Below are 15,764 nucleotides of genomic sequence, written 5' to 3'. Positions count from 1 at the left end.
CATTCAATAATGGCCATGAATCTCACAAAATCGGCCTAATTATTGATGGAGGTAGATAGTTGCGTTGCTGACAGATGAATCGCTCTGGTGTTCTCCCCTTCGCGCCTCCCTCAGCAATACTGGAGTTCTTACCGCAGCCTAAGCTAATTCCAGGACGTAGGCGCAAGCGTAAGAGAGTGTAGACTAGACGTTTACTACTTGGTCCGTCGCCGGCTGTACTAGGGTACTTTACCCATCTCGCATGGTCCTACGCTTACTGCGACACTTAGAGTGGTGGCTTTCTATGAGTAAATCCGGATATAAATGATGCTACCTACGATATAGCCGCATCGCCAACAGAACATCAGCCTTGTCCCATTCTCGTTCTCATTCGATAGCCATGAATAACCCTACTGAGCCAGCCTCACTCCCCAACGAACTGGGGGGCGTCTCACCCCTACAAGGCGGACAAGGACCGTCCAGGTCATCATCTTCCATGTCTATGACACGAGAACGGTCGCGCTTGTTCTCAGACGGCGGAATACAACTCTCCATGTTTGGACGCTCAAAGGCAGCGCGGCATCGCTGGATATCCTAGGCGTGGGGGTGGCCGCATCCGCGGCGTCCGGTGTAACGGCGGAGCATGACTCCGCACATTGCATGGGATGGATCGAAACTGAGACTATTCTGGGACCAAGAGGGAAGCTGATTATGGGGATTGGGAGGATGTTTGTATGAATGGGGTCCGTAGATAGACATGAAACTGGCGTCTTTGGACCATGAGATTGTGTATTCCACAAAGAAACTAAAAGGGCGAAAGAGCTCGAAACATGCATATTCCTCAGATTTGATAACGCCCGCTTCTTGCCTTTGTCATTAGATTTGGTTTTGATGCATCCTTGAGAAGTCCTCCTTCGTGAAAAACCAGGACTACCAATGGCTATGTAGGAGAAGGGAACGCAGAGCCCTGTAAAAGCCACCGTCACCAATAAAGTGAAACTCCCTGGAAAGCTGCTACTTAACTACACCTCCTGAATATCCGTACTCCTCCAAACCTCCTCATAAACATCGGCGGTTTCATTCATCTCCCTCGCCAAGTCCCTCATGGTAAACCCAGTATCACTCCCCAACGGCAACCTCAACAACTTCTCCCTTCCCTTAAGTAACCCTTCGTCAGCCACATACTCCCAAATTCTCTTCACGCCCTCTTTCGGATCCCCTCTCTGGTTCCCATCAAACTTCTCAAATGCCTTACGCGCCTCATGAGCAACAGTCCCCTCATAAACGCTCAAATGCGGCGCAATATTCGCACCAGAGATAACAGAGCTCAAGAAGGAAGTGCGGAAATAGCCCGGCTCAATGATGGCGGCTTTCAGCCCGAACGGCGCGATCTCCGCCGCCAGTGCTTCCGTTATGCCCTCGAGGGCAAACTTTGTCGCGCAGTAGATCCCGTTGCTCGGGTAGGAGCGCAACCCGCCGATGGAGGAGAAGTTGAGGATTGTTCCGCTCCCCTGGTCGCGTAACGCTGGGAGAAAAGCGCGAATTAGGCGCAGCTGGGCGAAGACGTTTGTGTCGAATTGGGCTTTTACGGCGGTATCTCTGCGAAGAGAGTTTATTAGCACTACCATACCATTGCTTGAGAGACGGATGGAGAAGGATAAGTACTCAGACTCCTCAATAGCTCCCATATACGAATAGCCCGCATTATTCACAAGGACATCAATTTTTCCAAACGCCGTGATAGCCTTCTGCGAGTATTCATTCATCTGCTCCTGGGTCCAGGTGAGATCGAACTGGATGATCCGAACACCATCGTTTCTGAGACTATCTGGGACTCTGGAAGGGGTGCGCACGGCGGCAATGACACGGTCCCCTTCCGCAAGGGCTTTGAGAGCGAGCTCAAGACCGAAGCCGGTGTTTGCGCCGCTAATGTGCCAGACTCGCGGCATTTTGTATTGTTCTAAAGTACCTCGCTTGTGCAAAACGCGGTGGAGGTAGATTGAGTGTGGAGTCGCAGGCTGAGGGTCTAAGTTATCTGCAGCGGGTTGGGAATCAATATATGTACGCTGCTGCACCGCGGGGTATACACTACATCGGTGATGCATGCGCTTAGGCAGCTGAAGAAGAGGGATGTTTTAGTGCAGAATGGCGCGCAGGACCCTTGCTGTTGACGCCCAGCAGCTGAACACCCCGCTACGCCACGTTTCTCCGGAATGGGCATTGCTTACTTGGCGGCCCAGATTTCATTCAATATATGTCCCAGTCCTCTCTTCGCCGGTAGTAATAATAATGACCCCCATGTAATTCAAGGTAAAAACAGCCGAGTGGTCCTGACTGCGTTGCAGTTCGTCCAACCACGCTCATTATGGTCGAGAAGATAAGCGACAAACGTTGCCAGGACAGTAACTCCTTTTTTCGCAATATCATGGGATGGGACAAGCTTGAAGCCGGAAAACCCTGTCATGATGTGTTCTGGCTCGTTGTCTTGTATGAAAGTTGATGCCTGGGGATGCCTGGCCCGGGGGGTTCGGCCGAATGATCTGCGATAATGTCGGGGAGGGCCGCGTTGAGCCTCGCTTTTCCACGTCACCTTATGACTTATGGCTTATGCCCCCACTGCTCTTCTTGAATGAAAATGGCCCAGTCGGCCGCGCACCCCAGAGTCAGTTCGCTGGAGTTGCCCTGAAGCCTGGTGGGCGATGTTAGCAACTCATGATGGGTTCGCTATTGAGATTTACTGGTAGGAGTTTCCTTTCTGATAGCATCCACTATCCCCAGACTATTCACTCACTCTCGTTCTTCCGACTGACTCAGCGGTTGGCACGTTGCAGGCGGGAGAATACGAAGTGAAGCTTCGGCCAAGAGCAATGTAAAGTGCTTGCTTCACTGAACTCTCACCTTCCAAATCTTTGAAGGAGCATTGGATAAGTGTCAGTTGGCCCTCTGACCTGAGCTCATTCTCTCATTCATCTGGCGACTGAAGGGCTTCGCTCACTTCTTGACACCGGATCCGACTTCACTCTACATCCTCACTTTCTCTGTGCACAATCACTTGGCGCCTGTCTACAGTACGAGATCAGGTGATGCGGCTCGGAGGGGTTCTCCTTACCAGTGAAGCTTGACAGAGGTTGACCCTGACGTCGCTGCCCCTCCATTTCCCTCTTCTTCTCTTTCTTCTCTCACCATGAGCTCTCTCTTCAAACTCCCAACCCTCGCCTCCGTCTACTCCGCACACTCGAACAACACAATGGTCACCACCAGATCAGCTACCCGCGCTCGATCGCGCCTCGCTGAGCTTCCAACCGAGCTACTCCTCCAGGTCTTCCAGTCCGCCGAATCGTTCAAGGCTGCTTCCAACTTGGCCCTTACCTCGCGACAGTTCTACGGCATCTGGCGCCAGCATCTTACTCCCATCTACGAAGCCATTGCACCGACCTGTATCATCGAACACTCGGCATTGCGTGAGTTCCTTGTCGACCTCGGACAGATCACACCCAGCACAACCATAAACCTTGAGTATATCGCTTGCGTCGTGAAGGGATCTAAAATCGGAGACAAGCTCGTCAAGGAATACCACGCAAACACCGAAGAACACCCTTATCACGACCCACAAGTCCCAAAAACCCTCTCGCTGACCGAGACGCGCCGCTTCGTGCGTGCAATGTACCAGATACTAGGACTGCTGAGCATAGACAAAGACAATCTGGACGAGCGTATCCAGAAACTAAGTCTGAAGAACTTGTTTCTCCTCTCCGACTTCCTCTGTGTCTTCGACGGGCGAGCGATCGAGGACACGCGCCTCCGCGAGATCTTGGACAGCGATCCCTACCCCTATGCCCCGCACAGTCTGCAGCGTCATCTCCGATCGCACCGCAACCTGCAATTCCGCGAGCTTTATGACCACAAGTACCGACCGATCAACGATACTCCGTACGAGCAGAACGGGCGCCACGCGTGGTGGTGCGACCGGCAGCAGACGACGTTTAGGAATTTGTTGACCGGGCGGGTATATACCGACGCGGTTGGAAAGGTCGACATGTCGAAGGTCAGGGACGATTTGTGGTATGACAGCGGGGAGGAGTGAAAACGTGAGGGTGAGGTGGACAGGTTGACACTGACAGACATCGGTCGTGGGTCGAGGACGCCGTGGACAGGTTTGAGTGGGACGGTGGGCGGTGGACAGCCACGGTTGGTTCATATGGCACTAGGGGCCCCGGTGTGGATTCTGGGCACTGGGCAGTGGAGGAATGGGCGTTCGTTCAATCAATGACAAAGACTGTTATCGTCGATAAGAAAATTTAACATTGCGCACTGGAGCAGGAATCGAACAGCAGTTCGTCTGATCTGAGCTCGAAGAATGAGGCAGGCCCTGACTTGATATCTACGTAAGCGGCCCCCCGGTCGGGTTCCTGATCCAAACAACAACACACAACAGAACAGAACAACAGCAACCTCTCCAACATGACAGTCTTGAATCGGGTAAGTCCAAGACTCTGCACTTGAGAACCAAGACTCGGACTGACTCGGCGCACACCCTGAGTGGCCACCGCAGCGATGCAACTCCAATCGTTTCGCGCCGTCTTGACGTTAATTTCCGCCTCCAGCGCCGATCGACCCCTGATCGCGACTCTAGTCAGGAACAGCCACCAAAGGGGTCTGCACTGACCCAAACTGGAATGCCACCCAAAATCACAGACCCTGACGGAACTGATCATCGAGTCCAGACCAGGTACACGAATGGCCCGACCGTGGATACTGGATACACTCCGTAGGGTGTGGAATGCCTCGACTCGCAGGGGCCACAGGGATGGAATGCTACCTCAAGAGTTCACAAGTCACAACAAACCCCGGTCTCAGTCTGAGGATATATGAGTCTGCCAGCATCAGGGATTGTCCAAGCAGTTCAGACTCTTGGACGGGCGTGGCGTTTCACGGGTTTCTTGTCAGACGGCGCTCGATTGGCTTCACGGTGGCTCGTTTAATTAACATGGCCTTTGAGCTCGCACTGGAGCGACTAACGATTCGATCTGGGCGCTAAAGACAAGGGACCCAAGAGTCTTTGCGCTCCCCCACCGGTTTAGTTACAGTTAGCTCGAGCCCTCCCCCGGCCCCCTTTTAACTACGGGATCCCCCCGGTCTACTGCAGCCCTTCCCTTCCTTTCGTATCCCACACCAGTCACTCTTTTACCCCGTCCCAACCAGAGTTTCAGCTCTACCACACTCTTTACCGCGGACGTGGATGTGAATTGATCCATCGCGTACCGTCACAATGCAGTGGAAGTCTTTCGTTTACCTCCTCGCCACTGCCGGGCCGGCTTTGGCTGGTTCCCACGGTAACCACAAGCACCGACACGCCGCCCGCCACGGCCACGAAAACGGAGAGGCCGCCCTTGATATCTCCGGCCTCTTTGATCTCGAGCCTATTGTCGTGACTGAGACCGCGTACAAGTGCTGCGTCTCCAGCACTTTCTCCGCGCCCGTCGTCACCCCGACCGCGCCCGCCGCGTTCATCGAGATCCCATCTGAGACGCCCGAGCCAGAGCCCACGACCGAGACGCCAACTGAAACTCCTACCCCTACTCCCGTCGAGGTCCCCACCAGCACGTCCACCAGCACGTCCACTCCACCACCCCCAGCTCCAACCTCGACCTCCACCGAGGCGTCCGAGCCCGAGCCCACCACAACCGAAGAGCCCAGCACCTCCACCGCAGCTCCAACCCAGACCTCCGTCTCCAACAACAATGGCGATGACGACCACTCCGCCTGGCTCAACTGGCCCGAGAGTGGCGACTTCTCCTTCCTCGGCTTCGGCGGCCGCACATCGCAAACCATCACGGGCAACAAATTCACCTACGAAGGCAACGTCGGCACCCCCTGGGGCTCCAACATCCAAGAAGTCTCCGCCTCTGACGCCGCAAACTACAAGTACGTCGTGCAGTTCCACGGCTCCAAAAGGGACACGTGGACCGTCGTCGTCTGGAACAAGATCGGGCCGGACGGGCTCATGACGGGGTGGTATGGCAACTCAGCACTCACATTCAAGCTCCAGCCCAATGAGATCAAGTATGTTGCTTTCGACGAGAACTCGCAGGGCTCGTGGGGTGCTGCGAAGGGTGATGAGCTGCCGACGGACCAGTACGGCGGGTACAGCTGCACCTGGGGTGAGTTTGATCTCGGCAGTGAGGTTAATGGTGGTTGGTCTGGGTGGGATGTCTCGGCTATTCAGGCTGAGGCTATTAATGCCCATATCCAGGGTATGAAGATGTGCAGCTATGATGGCTCCAACTGCAGTATCATCACGACCGGCGCGAAATACGTTAAGGATGCCTACATGGAGAAGGATAAGTGGGCTGATGGCATTGGCGGCAAGGTTGTGCCGGGCCCTGTCCGTATTGTCACGCACCTTGACTACGACGAATAAACTGTGACGCCTACCTACCGGACGCTTACCACACGCGTACATGAGTTCCGATCGATCTGACTTGGCATTAAAATTGGATACCCATGATGCGAAGCGAAGCTACGTTGTATATACCTAATCTATCTACCTACCCAGCTTACCTTAGTCCGTCCTGGCTGTATAGTTTAATATTCTAATCTGGACATTATCTTACTTCTCTCGCCCTCGTGCCTGTTAATACATTAATTGGACTTATGATTTTATGACCTTGATTCAGTTTCTTATGGCTTGCGCCATTTGCATCGATCCGCCGAAATACAAGGTGTTGCGTGAACGAAATTGAAAGCTACTCTACCTACATAGGTCGTCGGGAGGAATTCTTCAACTGCTTCTCTTTCAGACAAGAAGGTCGCGTACGGAGTAAGTACCTTCATCTCCAAATTGACCTACATTGTAGCCTTGTACCAACGAATCTCATCCGACAAGAAATGATTTCTCTCGGGTCCCATGGTGGGATGTGAGGTTGTTTCGTTTTCCTTTGGTGTTCCTTTGGGTTGTTCAGTCCCCTTGAAAATATATATCTTTGCCGTGTCTCGGCCCGCGCAGATTATTGTCATCCCAGTGTGTGTCAGGCTTAACCGGGGGGATACGACGTAGCAATCTAGACGAAGTATCAATATACTTAATGATAGTCGACGCAAAATGAAAATCAACCCACAGTAGAATGATTTTATCGGTGTCAGCGCCTATACAACCCGGCGCGTCACAGGGCGGAATGGTATGGCGCGACCGCGAAGAAATCACAGGGCGCAGAGTCTGATTGGTCAGTTGCTGGGTCGTTGCAGCTTGAGGCAGGTAAGGCACCACGCCAGTATCTACAGGAGAGGCCTATAAAAACTCTTCCAAGTCTCCCTTCTACAGTATCTCATACGTGTCAATTGACTGCTTAGACTCAATCCAGACAGCCCGTGTCAAGGGCCAATTTCATGATGACCGTGACTGAGAATCCGCAGAAGGAATCCGCATCTGTCGATATTAGCATCGTCCCCTCTCCTTCGAATGTCAATGTCACCAGAGAAGCCCGACTCCACGAGGATGTTGACGCAGAAGATGAGCATCCTCATGATGCCTTACCTCTACACCTCGAAGTCGAAGAGCCAACACCCAGCTCAAGGGGCCGCAGAGGCGCTATCCTCATCGCCCTCTACGTACGTACATTCCTCCAACACCCCGCCATGACTCTCAACGGGTATCATTAAGTTACTGACAGTCGCAGCTCGTGATGTTTATAACGGCCCTCGACCAAACAATCACCGCCACCTCAATTCCGTCGATTTCAGCCTCTCTCCGCTCGGCAGCGGGATACACCTGGATCGGAAGCGCGTATCTGCTCGCCACCGCCGCAAGCGGCCCCATCTGGGTACGAATCAGCGACATTTTCGGTCGCAAGCCCGCGCTTCTAGCATCTGTCCTTGATTTGGCTGTCGGCAGTGTTGTCGCTGCTACGGCTCACTCTATGCGCGTTCTCATTGCAGCGCGGGCTCTTCAGGGGGCCGGGGCAGGCGGGGTGAATCAGCTGGTTTACGTTACAATCAGCGATCTGTTTAGCATACGTGACAGGGCGCTGTGGTTCGGTGGGCTTGGTGGCATCTGGGCTGTTGCCGGATCTGCGGGTCCTGTGTTGGGGGGTGCGCTGACCGAAAGGTTGAGTTGGAGGTGGTGCTTCTGGATCAATCTTCCTGCATGCGGAGTCCCTCTGATTCTGCTGCTCGCTTGCCTGAACGTCCATAACCCGCGAACAAAGTTGAAGGAGGGAGTACTGGCTATTGACTGGCTTGGAACAGTGACGGTCGTCGGCCTGACCGTGTTGCTACTCCTGGGGATGGAGTTCGGTGGCGTGACGTTCCCCTGGGATAGCCCGACGGTAATCTGCATGATTATCTTTGGTGGTGTGATGGTCGGGCTCTTCGTCGTGGTCGAGAAGCGGTTCGCCCGCTTTCCGCTTGTCCTGATGGGTTTGTTCTCGAACGGTTTCTTCATCGCGCCATTCATCCTCTCCTTTGCGCATGGAATGGTCGCGCTTGGGGTTGAGTACTACCTCCCGCTTTATTTTCAGTCAGTGAAGCAGGCGAGCCCGCTGCAGAGTGGGCTGTACATTTTGCCTGTCATGGTTACGGAGGCACTCACTGATATTCTGGCCGGGATTTTTCTTCATCGGGTCGGGCGGTATAGAGAACTGACTTGGGTTGGGGTGTCGCTTATGGCTCTTGGAACAGGATTGTTGGTAAGCATAAGGGTGGAAAGTCCAATTGGAATGACTATCGGATTTGCGATCATAGGCGGGATTGGCACGGCGCTCCTCTTCCAGACGCCTGTGATTGCGGTTCAGAACGCGATCGAGAAGAAGACGCACACGGCATCTGCGACGGCCACCTTGGGGTTCCTGAAGAGCATTGCAGCGGGCTTCTCAATTGTGCTTGGGGGCGTGATGTTCCGCGATGGAATGGAGAGGCAGCAAGGGGTTCTGAAGGCGCTTGGTGTTGATGAAGAGATATTGAGCAAGCTCACTGGGGACATGGCGGCCGCGAATGTTGAGGTCGTGAGCCAGATAGCTGACCCCGGTCAGCGAAAGGCAGTGCGAGGTGCCTTTGCGTGGAGCCTAAGGAATATGTTCATCTTTTACACGGCAATCTCAGGCGTGGCCGTTCTCGCGGGGTGCTTTGTGAAGCAAAAGGGGATGAGTAAGGAGCATACAGAGACGAAGACGGGGCTCACCGAGTTGGAGGAGGGAAAGAAGTAGAGTATAAAGGAGTCATAGTTGAGATGACACAAAGAAAGACAAACTTTGAGATCATCAAGAGCTTGATCCTTTAGCCATTCTGCAGTCATAGGCAAAAAAACCCGTGTTTCTAACAACGGAGGGCAGGGCTCACTGGGAACCATGAGAAACATAACCGAGGTCATCTAGGTCAAAGAGCGAAGGCAAGAAAAAGTTCGTTGATAAACAGTAGATGCAGAAGATTAGATAATGCAGGGAAAGTTGTAGCTGGCAAGGAAGTTGACGGAGGGGGAAAGGAGCGATCCTTAATGATTTGGACCGGTGCCTACCTGATGAAACCATATCCAGCTGATTATTTCAGACATTACATACACCATCATGGGATATCCGTCACAGATGCACCAGTAAGAAGTGCTGGAAGGTCAGGAAGTCCAGGATGGCTGTTCTGACTGTTGTCCAAAGGTGCCTGCCCACATGCACACGGCGTTCCCCATCCGTCATACGATGATCGCCGGCTGGAGGCAAAATCTCCGACCGCAACCACCGCGACTATTTCCTGTCTTTGTCTGACTGCATCAGACCCTGGCTCGAGTGAAAGACGACTGTGAATTGCCACGGTCAACCCAATCGGAACATTGTGGTCGGTCTTTGCGAAGCCCGACTGCCCGACCTCCGCTTACTCAGACCCCCCCATTTAGGGCTGATGTCAAGACAATCCTTCAGCTTATATACCCTGATTACTCTCCATGCGCATCGCATGCAGTTGACTTTACTAAATCTGTTGACTTACCGTTAAGGGAATTATGGCAGGCTCAGCGAGAAACGACAGGCAAGGGCGCTTTCCGAAGCCCTTTGTTATCGCCGTCGGCATGAGCTTCATCATGCTGCAACTTTTATTCCTTGCCAACTTGAGCTACATCTACGCAACCCAATTTGAGAATAATTCGCGCATCCACAATCTGAAGTTACTATATGTCGACTTCGACGGTGGCGCCATCGGAGCATCAGTGATGGACGCTTACGGTGCCCTCCGAGGACCCGGCTTCCCGACGCTCCAGCAGTCTTCAGTGGACGAGTACCATAATCCGTCCGATGTCCGTGATGCAATCTGTGAGGGAGACTATTGGGCAGCTATAATGGCCACCGAGGGGGCTTCCGACCGTCTGGCCGCTGCGCTCGCCGGCGACACCGAGACAGCGTTGCAAATCGCCGCTTCAAATCCAGCCCAGGAGCTACAACCGGCTCTCTCGTATATCTGGAACGGGGTCAGATTCCCTGCGCTATCGCAGGGATTCGTTTACTCTAACATCCAGGCCCTGGTACAGGTCACGCGGTCCACTTACTACGCTCGCAATGCCTCCAGTGCCATGCAGTCGATCGCGGCAACTGCCAATTCCACCTCCGGCCCTAACCAAGCGAGTGTTCAAGCCTTCCTGAGCCCGATACCTGCAGAAGAGATCGATATCCAACCAACACACCAAGGCGCCCGAGTCTTATACAATACCGTGACCATCATTATGCCTATTCTGATGCAGTTTTTCTTCATCATGGCGCTCAACAACATCTCGGCAGAGTTCGGCATCTTGACGCAGCACAGCGCAGCTCTAACAAATGGGCTCCTCCGCTTGTGCCTGGGGGTCCTGTACAACGCCATCGGCGGACTCTGCACGGCAGGATACATATGGGCATTCCGAGAAAGCTGGGCCGTCGGCAGGACGGATTACGCACTGACTTGGCTTGTTCTCTGGCTCTACGGCCATGTCAACTTCCTCGTCCTCGACACAGCGACCGCATATATCCCGATGCCTTTCATTCCCTTCTTTGTCCTCACCTGGGTGATCATCAATATTTCAACCACGATTGCGCCGTTTGAGCTCAGCCCTGGGTTCTTCAAGTGGGGATACGCTCTTCCGGCGCACGAGTTCTATGAGATCCTCGTGCAGATTTGGAGTGGAGGGTGCGTGAATCGCTTGTACCGTGCTCTACCGATTCTGTTCTCGTGGTGGCTTGTTGCAATGGTAGGGTCTGTTTTTGGTGGTCGGCATAGGGTTGCGGCGGCAAAGAAACAGAAGCTGCAACGGGAGGAACAACACTCAAGCCGAGATCTGAGTCATGACCAGGACCAGTTTCGCAATGCTATTGCTCAGGAGAAGCAGAGGGAACGATCGCCCACCATCAGTGCACCGGGCCCAAATGAGACCTTGAATACAGAGTCTAGACCCCCCAGCCTTATGAGTTTCGAGGTCCTGAATCCTATGCGCCGGACGAGTGAGACGTTGGATGGGGCGGAGGCGAAGCGGATTTCGGATTTTTGTATCTGATGCATACTGGTCAATAGAATGAGCTTTGTGATTCAATAACATAATACCTCGAGTCGGTGAACACTCGATACACAAAGATAAGAAATTTTCTCCAAACGACGCTCCCATCATGATACCCCACCGTATCGTCCCAAGGCAATAAATCACAAAAGCCTCCAGCCCCCTACGCCAGGCGGCGCTGATTTTCATTCAGACTGCAGCGACTGAGTAGTACATAAAAATTCCTCCTAAATTAATGTGGGGGCTTTGCATAGCCTGTTTCAAGCCTCGTGGGTTGAGACTAGGCTGACTCGTAAAGATCTAGTTAAGCGCCTGCGCCTCACGGGGCCTAAACAGGAACAACACGTGCGCATAGCTACCGTATGTATTTGATAGAATGATCCTGACGAAAAAGTCCCATTCTGCGTGTCATTTCCCTGTGTTAAAAGAGGGATTGACCCCGTCCACTTCAAGCTTGACGACTTCGAAGAACTCTTGTTCCGATGAGGGTCCCCGGTGTCAGCCAGAGTGACAGTGACGGTTTACAGCGACAGCAATCCTCTGGAGCGCCTTTTAGAAGACAAAACGATACTCTGTCGGTTACCCCTTCTTTGGCGCGTTGACGAATATGGCTCCAAGCGTCCTTTAGCGACAGCATTCTACTCAATCGAAAGGCCACCTCCATACATACTCTGTCCCGGTCCTCTTCAACTGGCTCGGGGGTATCAGAAAAGTCGAAAAGGGGGCCCGTTGGCGCATCGATGATGCAGCTTTTCAGAATGCACGAAGGTTAAAAGAGCCTAAATGCCCCATCAACGAGAAGAGACAATGGTTGGGCGAAAGCTAACTCTCCCGTGCCCTACACAGTAAATCCACAATGGATCCCTTCAACCAAAAGGCCCTGAGCTCGGTCTTGATACGAGGCGGAGTGTAACATTCATCAGTCTTCTGTTTGGGAATTTTGGAATTAGACAAGCCGTGTTATCCCCTCTGGAGCTGGAAGTATAGATTATAGAATAGACTTGTGACCCAGTCTAGTGCAGATGAATGTGAGGCGCTCTACTTTTATCCCTATTCATATTCAAAAACCAGCTACAAAGCTGGAGAGCATCTGCCATAGAGACTAGACCTACTGTGTCATCACCATCTTGGCAGAGTTTGAGGCGCGTACTAGGTTTGGAATTGGGATTGGCGAGAGGATTGACTCGTCCTGGTGGGATCCCATCTAAGCGTCTGCACTTTCCTCACCCCTCGGGCGTGAACAGAAACACCACGTACGCGTACGCCTGACGAATGTTACCGCGAAGTATTTAAGAGCTAGGACAGTTCTCAACTCCTAGAGCGACACTGTCTAACTTCAATCATGCATCAATGGCCTTCCAAGTCTTTTGCCCTGCGGAGGACCCGTGACTAGGTTTGTTCAAGTCGCTTGATAGCAATAGCGGCAGCGACTGTAACAAAGACCAACTCGGGTTCCTCTATCAACAGTACAACCGGCTTTTTTGCGACGCGGGTACCTCCAAAAGCCGTCCTTCTAGGTACCGTGAGGCCCCCTTCCTCCCCGGCTCTAGTCAGCCAACACTGCAGCTCCACCCCCGAGCCATTCTTGGATGCGATCTCACTGTGACCTAGATATCGTTGAATCAAAAGATTAACAATACACCTTCAACAAGTCATCCTACAAGAACGAAGACAAAAGGTTCGAGAAACTCCCAAGCACGCAAAAGATCAAGGCGCACCCCTCATACCCTACTAACGAGCCAACCTTGACCACATAGTCCCAACCAGAATGGCCACTGTCGCCGCAGTCATGGCCATATATCTATCTAGTCGTTGCAATAAGTGCCACGGTCGCTCTTATCTTCCGGATACGCCGTGCTGCAAAAATCCGGGCAAAGCACCGGCAGGCTGCGCTGGATGCTGAACTGGGCCACGGTGGGCTGCAGGCTCGTGCGGGAACTGAGCAAGCGGCGTCCATGCCTGGCCATTATCTGAGGGATATGGAGCTAGGGCGCGAGGCGCCTTCGCCATCATCTTCGACTCCGCCGGATACGCCGCCTCCGCCGTATGAGCCCTTTCGGTCGTGATGGGGATGTATGGGTTGGATCGTTGTCGTTTTACTTTCTTTCCTTCCTCCTTTCCTTCTCTCTTGTCTTGTCGATTTCTTGATTTTTCTTTAGGGAGGGCGAGCTATTCAGAGCGGTGTTCAGTTGTCGGAACTAAGCGAACTAATGGTCAACTGTTCTTCCGCACCTTACGCTCAGACCAATGCAGTGAAGAAATAAAAATACGTGCGTTGGTATTGGTGTCAGGATCATCCTTTCTGGGCATGATGCCGGCGTGAGATCAGCCGTTAAGTAGAGCTGTTCAATCCATGTAAAAGAGGTAATTGAAGGTGGGTACTATGAGCACTGCGATATCGGGCTCGGCATCCCGGAATATGCGGGGTACCCCGGCTATCTCCAGCTGCAGAAGAGCTCTGCCAGACTGTCACAATAATCTAGAAGCCTATTATATTTTGAACCTCTGTATGGCGTGGAGCAAAGCAGCCGAAACTGACCCATCGGTGAAAGTCCGGGGGCACCTTCCCCGCAATTTCGGCCAGATCACCGATTACCGAGTCAGAATACCATTCATTCATTCCCTATTAAACAAGCACAATACATCTGTCGGCCCGCCATCTGAGCACACCCACAGGTAGACGATAGACTACTGAACCGAGTCCAACAATGGCAACCCCCAAGAACTACAATATCCTAATCCTCCCCGGCGACGGCATCGGCCCGGAAGTAATGACCGAAGCCCTCAAGATCCTCTCCTTATTCAACACGCCCCTCCTGCAATTCAGCACTCAAACCGAGCTAATCGGCGGCTGTTCAATCGACGCGCACGGGAAATCCGTAACACAATCCGTTCTCGACGCCGCCGTCGCCGCGGACGCCGTCCTCTTCGCTGCCGTTGGAGGCCCCAAATGGGACCATATCCGGCGCGGACTGGATGGGCCCGAGGGGGGTCTGCTGCAGGTGCGGAAGGCCATGGATATATATGCGAATTTGAGGCCTTGCTCGGTGGATATGCCCTCTAGGGAGATTGCGAGGGATTTCAGTCCGTTTAGGCAGGATGTTATTGAGGGGGTGGATTTTGTGGTGCTTAGGGAGAATTGTGGGGGAGCGTATTTTGGGAGGAAGGTCGAGGAGGAGGGTTACGGTATCTACCAACCCTAGTACTATATCTGCCGCTTTGTATGTCCTCGAGGACTGTTGGTTAATGAAGCATAGCAATGGATGAATGGGGCTACTCAACCCCCGAAATCCAACGCATCGCGCGACTGTCAGCAGAGCTTGCGCTCCGGCACGACCCGCCCTGGCCCGTGATTTCACTCGACAAGGCAAATGTCCTCGCCTCGTCGCGTCTCTGGCGCCGTGTCGTCGAGAAGACACTTACCGAAGAATACCCGCAGGTGAAACTAATCCACCAACTTGCGGACTCGGCGTCATTGATAATGGCGACGAACCCGCGCGCTCTGAACGGCGTCATTCTAGCCGATAATACCTTTGGCGATATGGTTTCTGACCAGGCGGGCTCGCTTGTTGGGACGTTGGGCGTGCTTCCTAGTGCGAGTCTTGATGGGTTTCCGAGGGCTGGGGAGAAGGTGCATGGGCTTTATGAGCCGACGCATGGGTCTGCGCCGACGTATGTTGCCCACTTCCTGTATCTCACGAGGGCAGTGCTAATGATAGCAGGATTGCTGGGAAGAATATCGCCAACCCGACAGCCATGATTCTCTGCGTTGCGCTGATGTTCCGGTACTCCTTTAACATGGAGGCGGAGGCGCGGCAAATCGAGGATGCGGTACGCACTGTGCTGGACAAGGGTATTCGTACGTCTGATCTGGGAGGCAAGGTTGGGACGAAGGAGTTTGGAGATGCGGTGGTTACGGCGTTGCAGGAGGCGAGGGGGTAGACTTGTCGATTTCTCTGCACAAGGACAGCGGCAGTTTAGATTATATTGTGGATGTAGATAATCATGAGTAACAAGAACATACAGGATAAATCCCCTTGGAATTGACGTAGCGCCTATCAATAATGGAGTCAAGTGCTTATGATCGATATAGTCATAGTGTCTGTACGTGCAGATCACCCCTAGCCCTGAGTCTTGGCACGATATCAGGATCCCAAAGGCGCGACTGCCGACAGCCCTATGATAATGCCGAGAACGCGAGTCTCAAAATATATCTTGAATCAGCGGCAAGGCGATATTAATATACCTGATCAGTAACACAGCCGAGAGCAACGTCCTTCACTGT

The 15,764-nt window shown here is 53.1% G+C and overlaps 6 protein-coding genes across 6 annotated transcripts; 5 read left to right on the top strand and 1 right to left on the bottom strand.

The window, feature by feature from the left end:
- Nucleotides 1-1,001: 1,001 nt before the first annotated feature.
- Nucleotides 1,002-1,928, bottom strand: BDV17DRAFT_295041 (SDR family oxidoreductase; the record flags this gene model as incomplete). Its single annotated transcript, XM_073762972.1, has 2 exons — nucleotides 1,002-1,578; nucleotides 1,645-1,928. 2 exons carry the CDS (start codon nucleotides 1,926-1,928, stop codon nucleotides 1,002-1,004), a joined length of 861 nt encoding a protein of 286 aa, XP_073611640.1.
- A 996-nt stretch (nucleotides 1,929-2,924) lies between these two features.
- BDV17DRAFT_203201 (uncharacterized protein) lies at nucleotides 2,925-4,681 on the top strand. The gene is made up of 2 exons (XM_073755290.1): nucleotides 2,925-4,364; nucleotides 4,415-4,681. The coding sequence occupies exon 1, from the start codon at nucleotides 3,164-3,166 to the stop codon at nucleotides 4,061-4,063; it is 900 nt and encodes a 299-aa protein (XP_073611639.1). The 5' UTR covers nucleotides 2,925-3,163; the 3' UTR covers nucleotides 4,064-4,364; nucleotides 4,415-4,681.
- Nucleotides 4,656-6,612, top strand: BDV17DRAFT_203228 (uncharacterized protein). Its single transcript, XM_073755291.1, has one exon. The coding sequence runs from the start codon at nucleotides 5,249-5,251 to the stop codon at nucleotides 6,398-6,400; it is 1,152 nt and encodes a 383-aa protein (XP_073611638.1). The 5' UTR covers nucleotides 4,656-5,248; the 3' UTR covers nucleotides 6,401-6,612.
- A 717-nt stretch (nucleotides 6,613-7,329) lies between these two features.
- Nucleotides 7,330-9,570, top strand: BDV17DRAFT_203130 (MDR family MFS transporter). Its single transcript, XM_073755289.1, has one exon. The coding sequence runs from the start codon at nucleotides 7,662-7,664 to the stop codon at nucleotides 9,177-9,179; it is 1,518 nt and encodes a 505-aa protein (XP_073611637.1). The 5' UTR covers nucleotides 7,330-7,661; the 3' UTR covers nucleotides 9,180-9,570.
- A 391-nt stretch (nucleotides 9,571-9,961) lies between these two features.
- Nucleotides 9,962-12,748, top strand: BDV17DRAFT_284385 (SNG1 family protein; the record flags this gene model as incomplete). Its single annotated transcript, XM_073760525.1, has 2 exons — nucleotides 9,962-11,206; nucleotides 12,551-12,748. 2 exons carry the CDS (start codon nucleotides 9,962-9,964, stop codon nucleotides 12,746-12,748), a joined length of 1,443 nt encoding a protein of 480 aa, XP_073611636.1.
- A 1,250-nt stretch (nucleotides 12,749-13,998) lies between these two features.
- Nucleotides 13,999-15,755, top strand: BDV17DRAFT_273577 (3-isopropylmalate dehydrogenase). Its single transcript, XM_073759027.1, has 4 exons — nucleotides 13,999-14,665; nucleotides 14,737-15,151; nucleotides 15,202-15,437; nucleotides 15,506-15,755. The coding sequence occupies exons 1-3, from the start codon at nucleotides 14,188-14,190 to the stop codon at nucleotides 15,419-15,421; spliced, it is 1,113 nt and encodes a 370-aa protein (XP_073611635.1). The 5' UTR covers nucleotides 13,999-14,187; the 3' UTR covers nucleotides 15,422-15,437; nucleotides 15,506-15,755.
- The last annotated feature ends 9 nt before the right edge of the window (nucleotides 15,756-15,764 follow it).

The sequence above is a fragment of the Aspergillus undulatus genome (genome assembly GCF_047715775.1).
Source record: "Aspergillus undulatus strain CBS 261.88 unplaced genomic scaffold BDV17scaffold_62, whole genome shotgun sequence".
Taxonomy (NCBI): domain Eukaryota; kingdom Fungi; phylum Ascomycota; class Eurotiomycetes; order Eurotiales; family Aspergillaceae; genus Aspergillus; species Aspergillus undulatus.
This window is presented reverse-complemented; position numbering and strand designations above follow the sequence as displayed.

What these genes read in the sequence shown, in the direction of transcription:
- BDV17DRAFT_203228 (XM_073755291.1), top strand. Translation starts at nt 5,249, where the DNA reads ATGCAGTGGAAGTCTTTCGTTTACCTCCTCGCCACTGCCGGGCCGGCT.
- BDV17DRAFT_203130 (XM_073755289.1), top strand. Translation starts at nt 7,662, where the DNA reads ATGTTTATAACGGCCCTCGACCAAACAATCACCGCCACCTCAATTCCG.
- BDV17DRAFT_203201 (XM_073755290.1), top strand. Translation starts at nt 3,164, where the DNA reads ATGAGCTCTCTCTTCAAACTCCCAACCCTCGCCTCCGTCTACTCCGCA.
- BDV17DRAFT_273577 (XM_073759027.1), top strand. Translation starts at nt 14,188, where the DNA reads ATGGCAACCCCCAAGAACTACAATATCCTAATCCTCCCCGGCGACGGC. An exon ending in GGTCGAGGAGGAGGGTTACG is followed by an intron (nt 14,666 to 14,736) that starts GTATCTACCAAC and finishes AATGAAGCATAG; the next exon opens with CAATGGATGAATGGGGCTAC. An exon ending in ACGCATGGGTCTGCGCCGAC is followed by an intron (nt 15,152 to 15,201) that starts GTATGTTGCCCA and finishes TAATGATAGCAG; the next exon opens with GATTGCTGGGAAGAATATCG.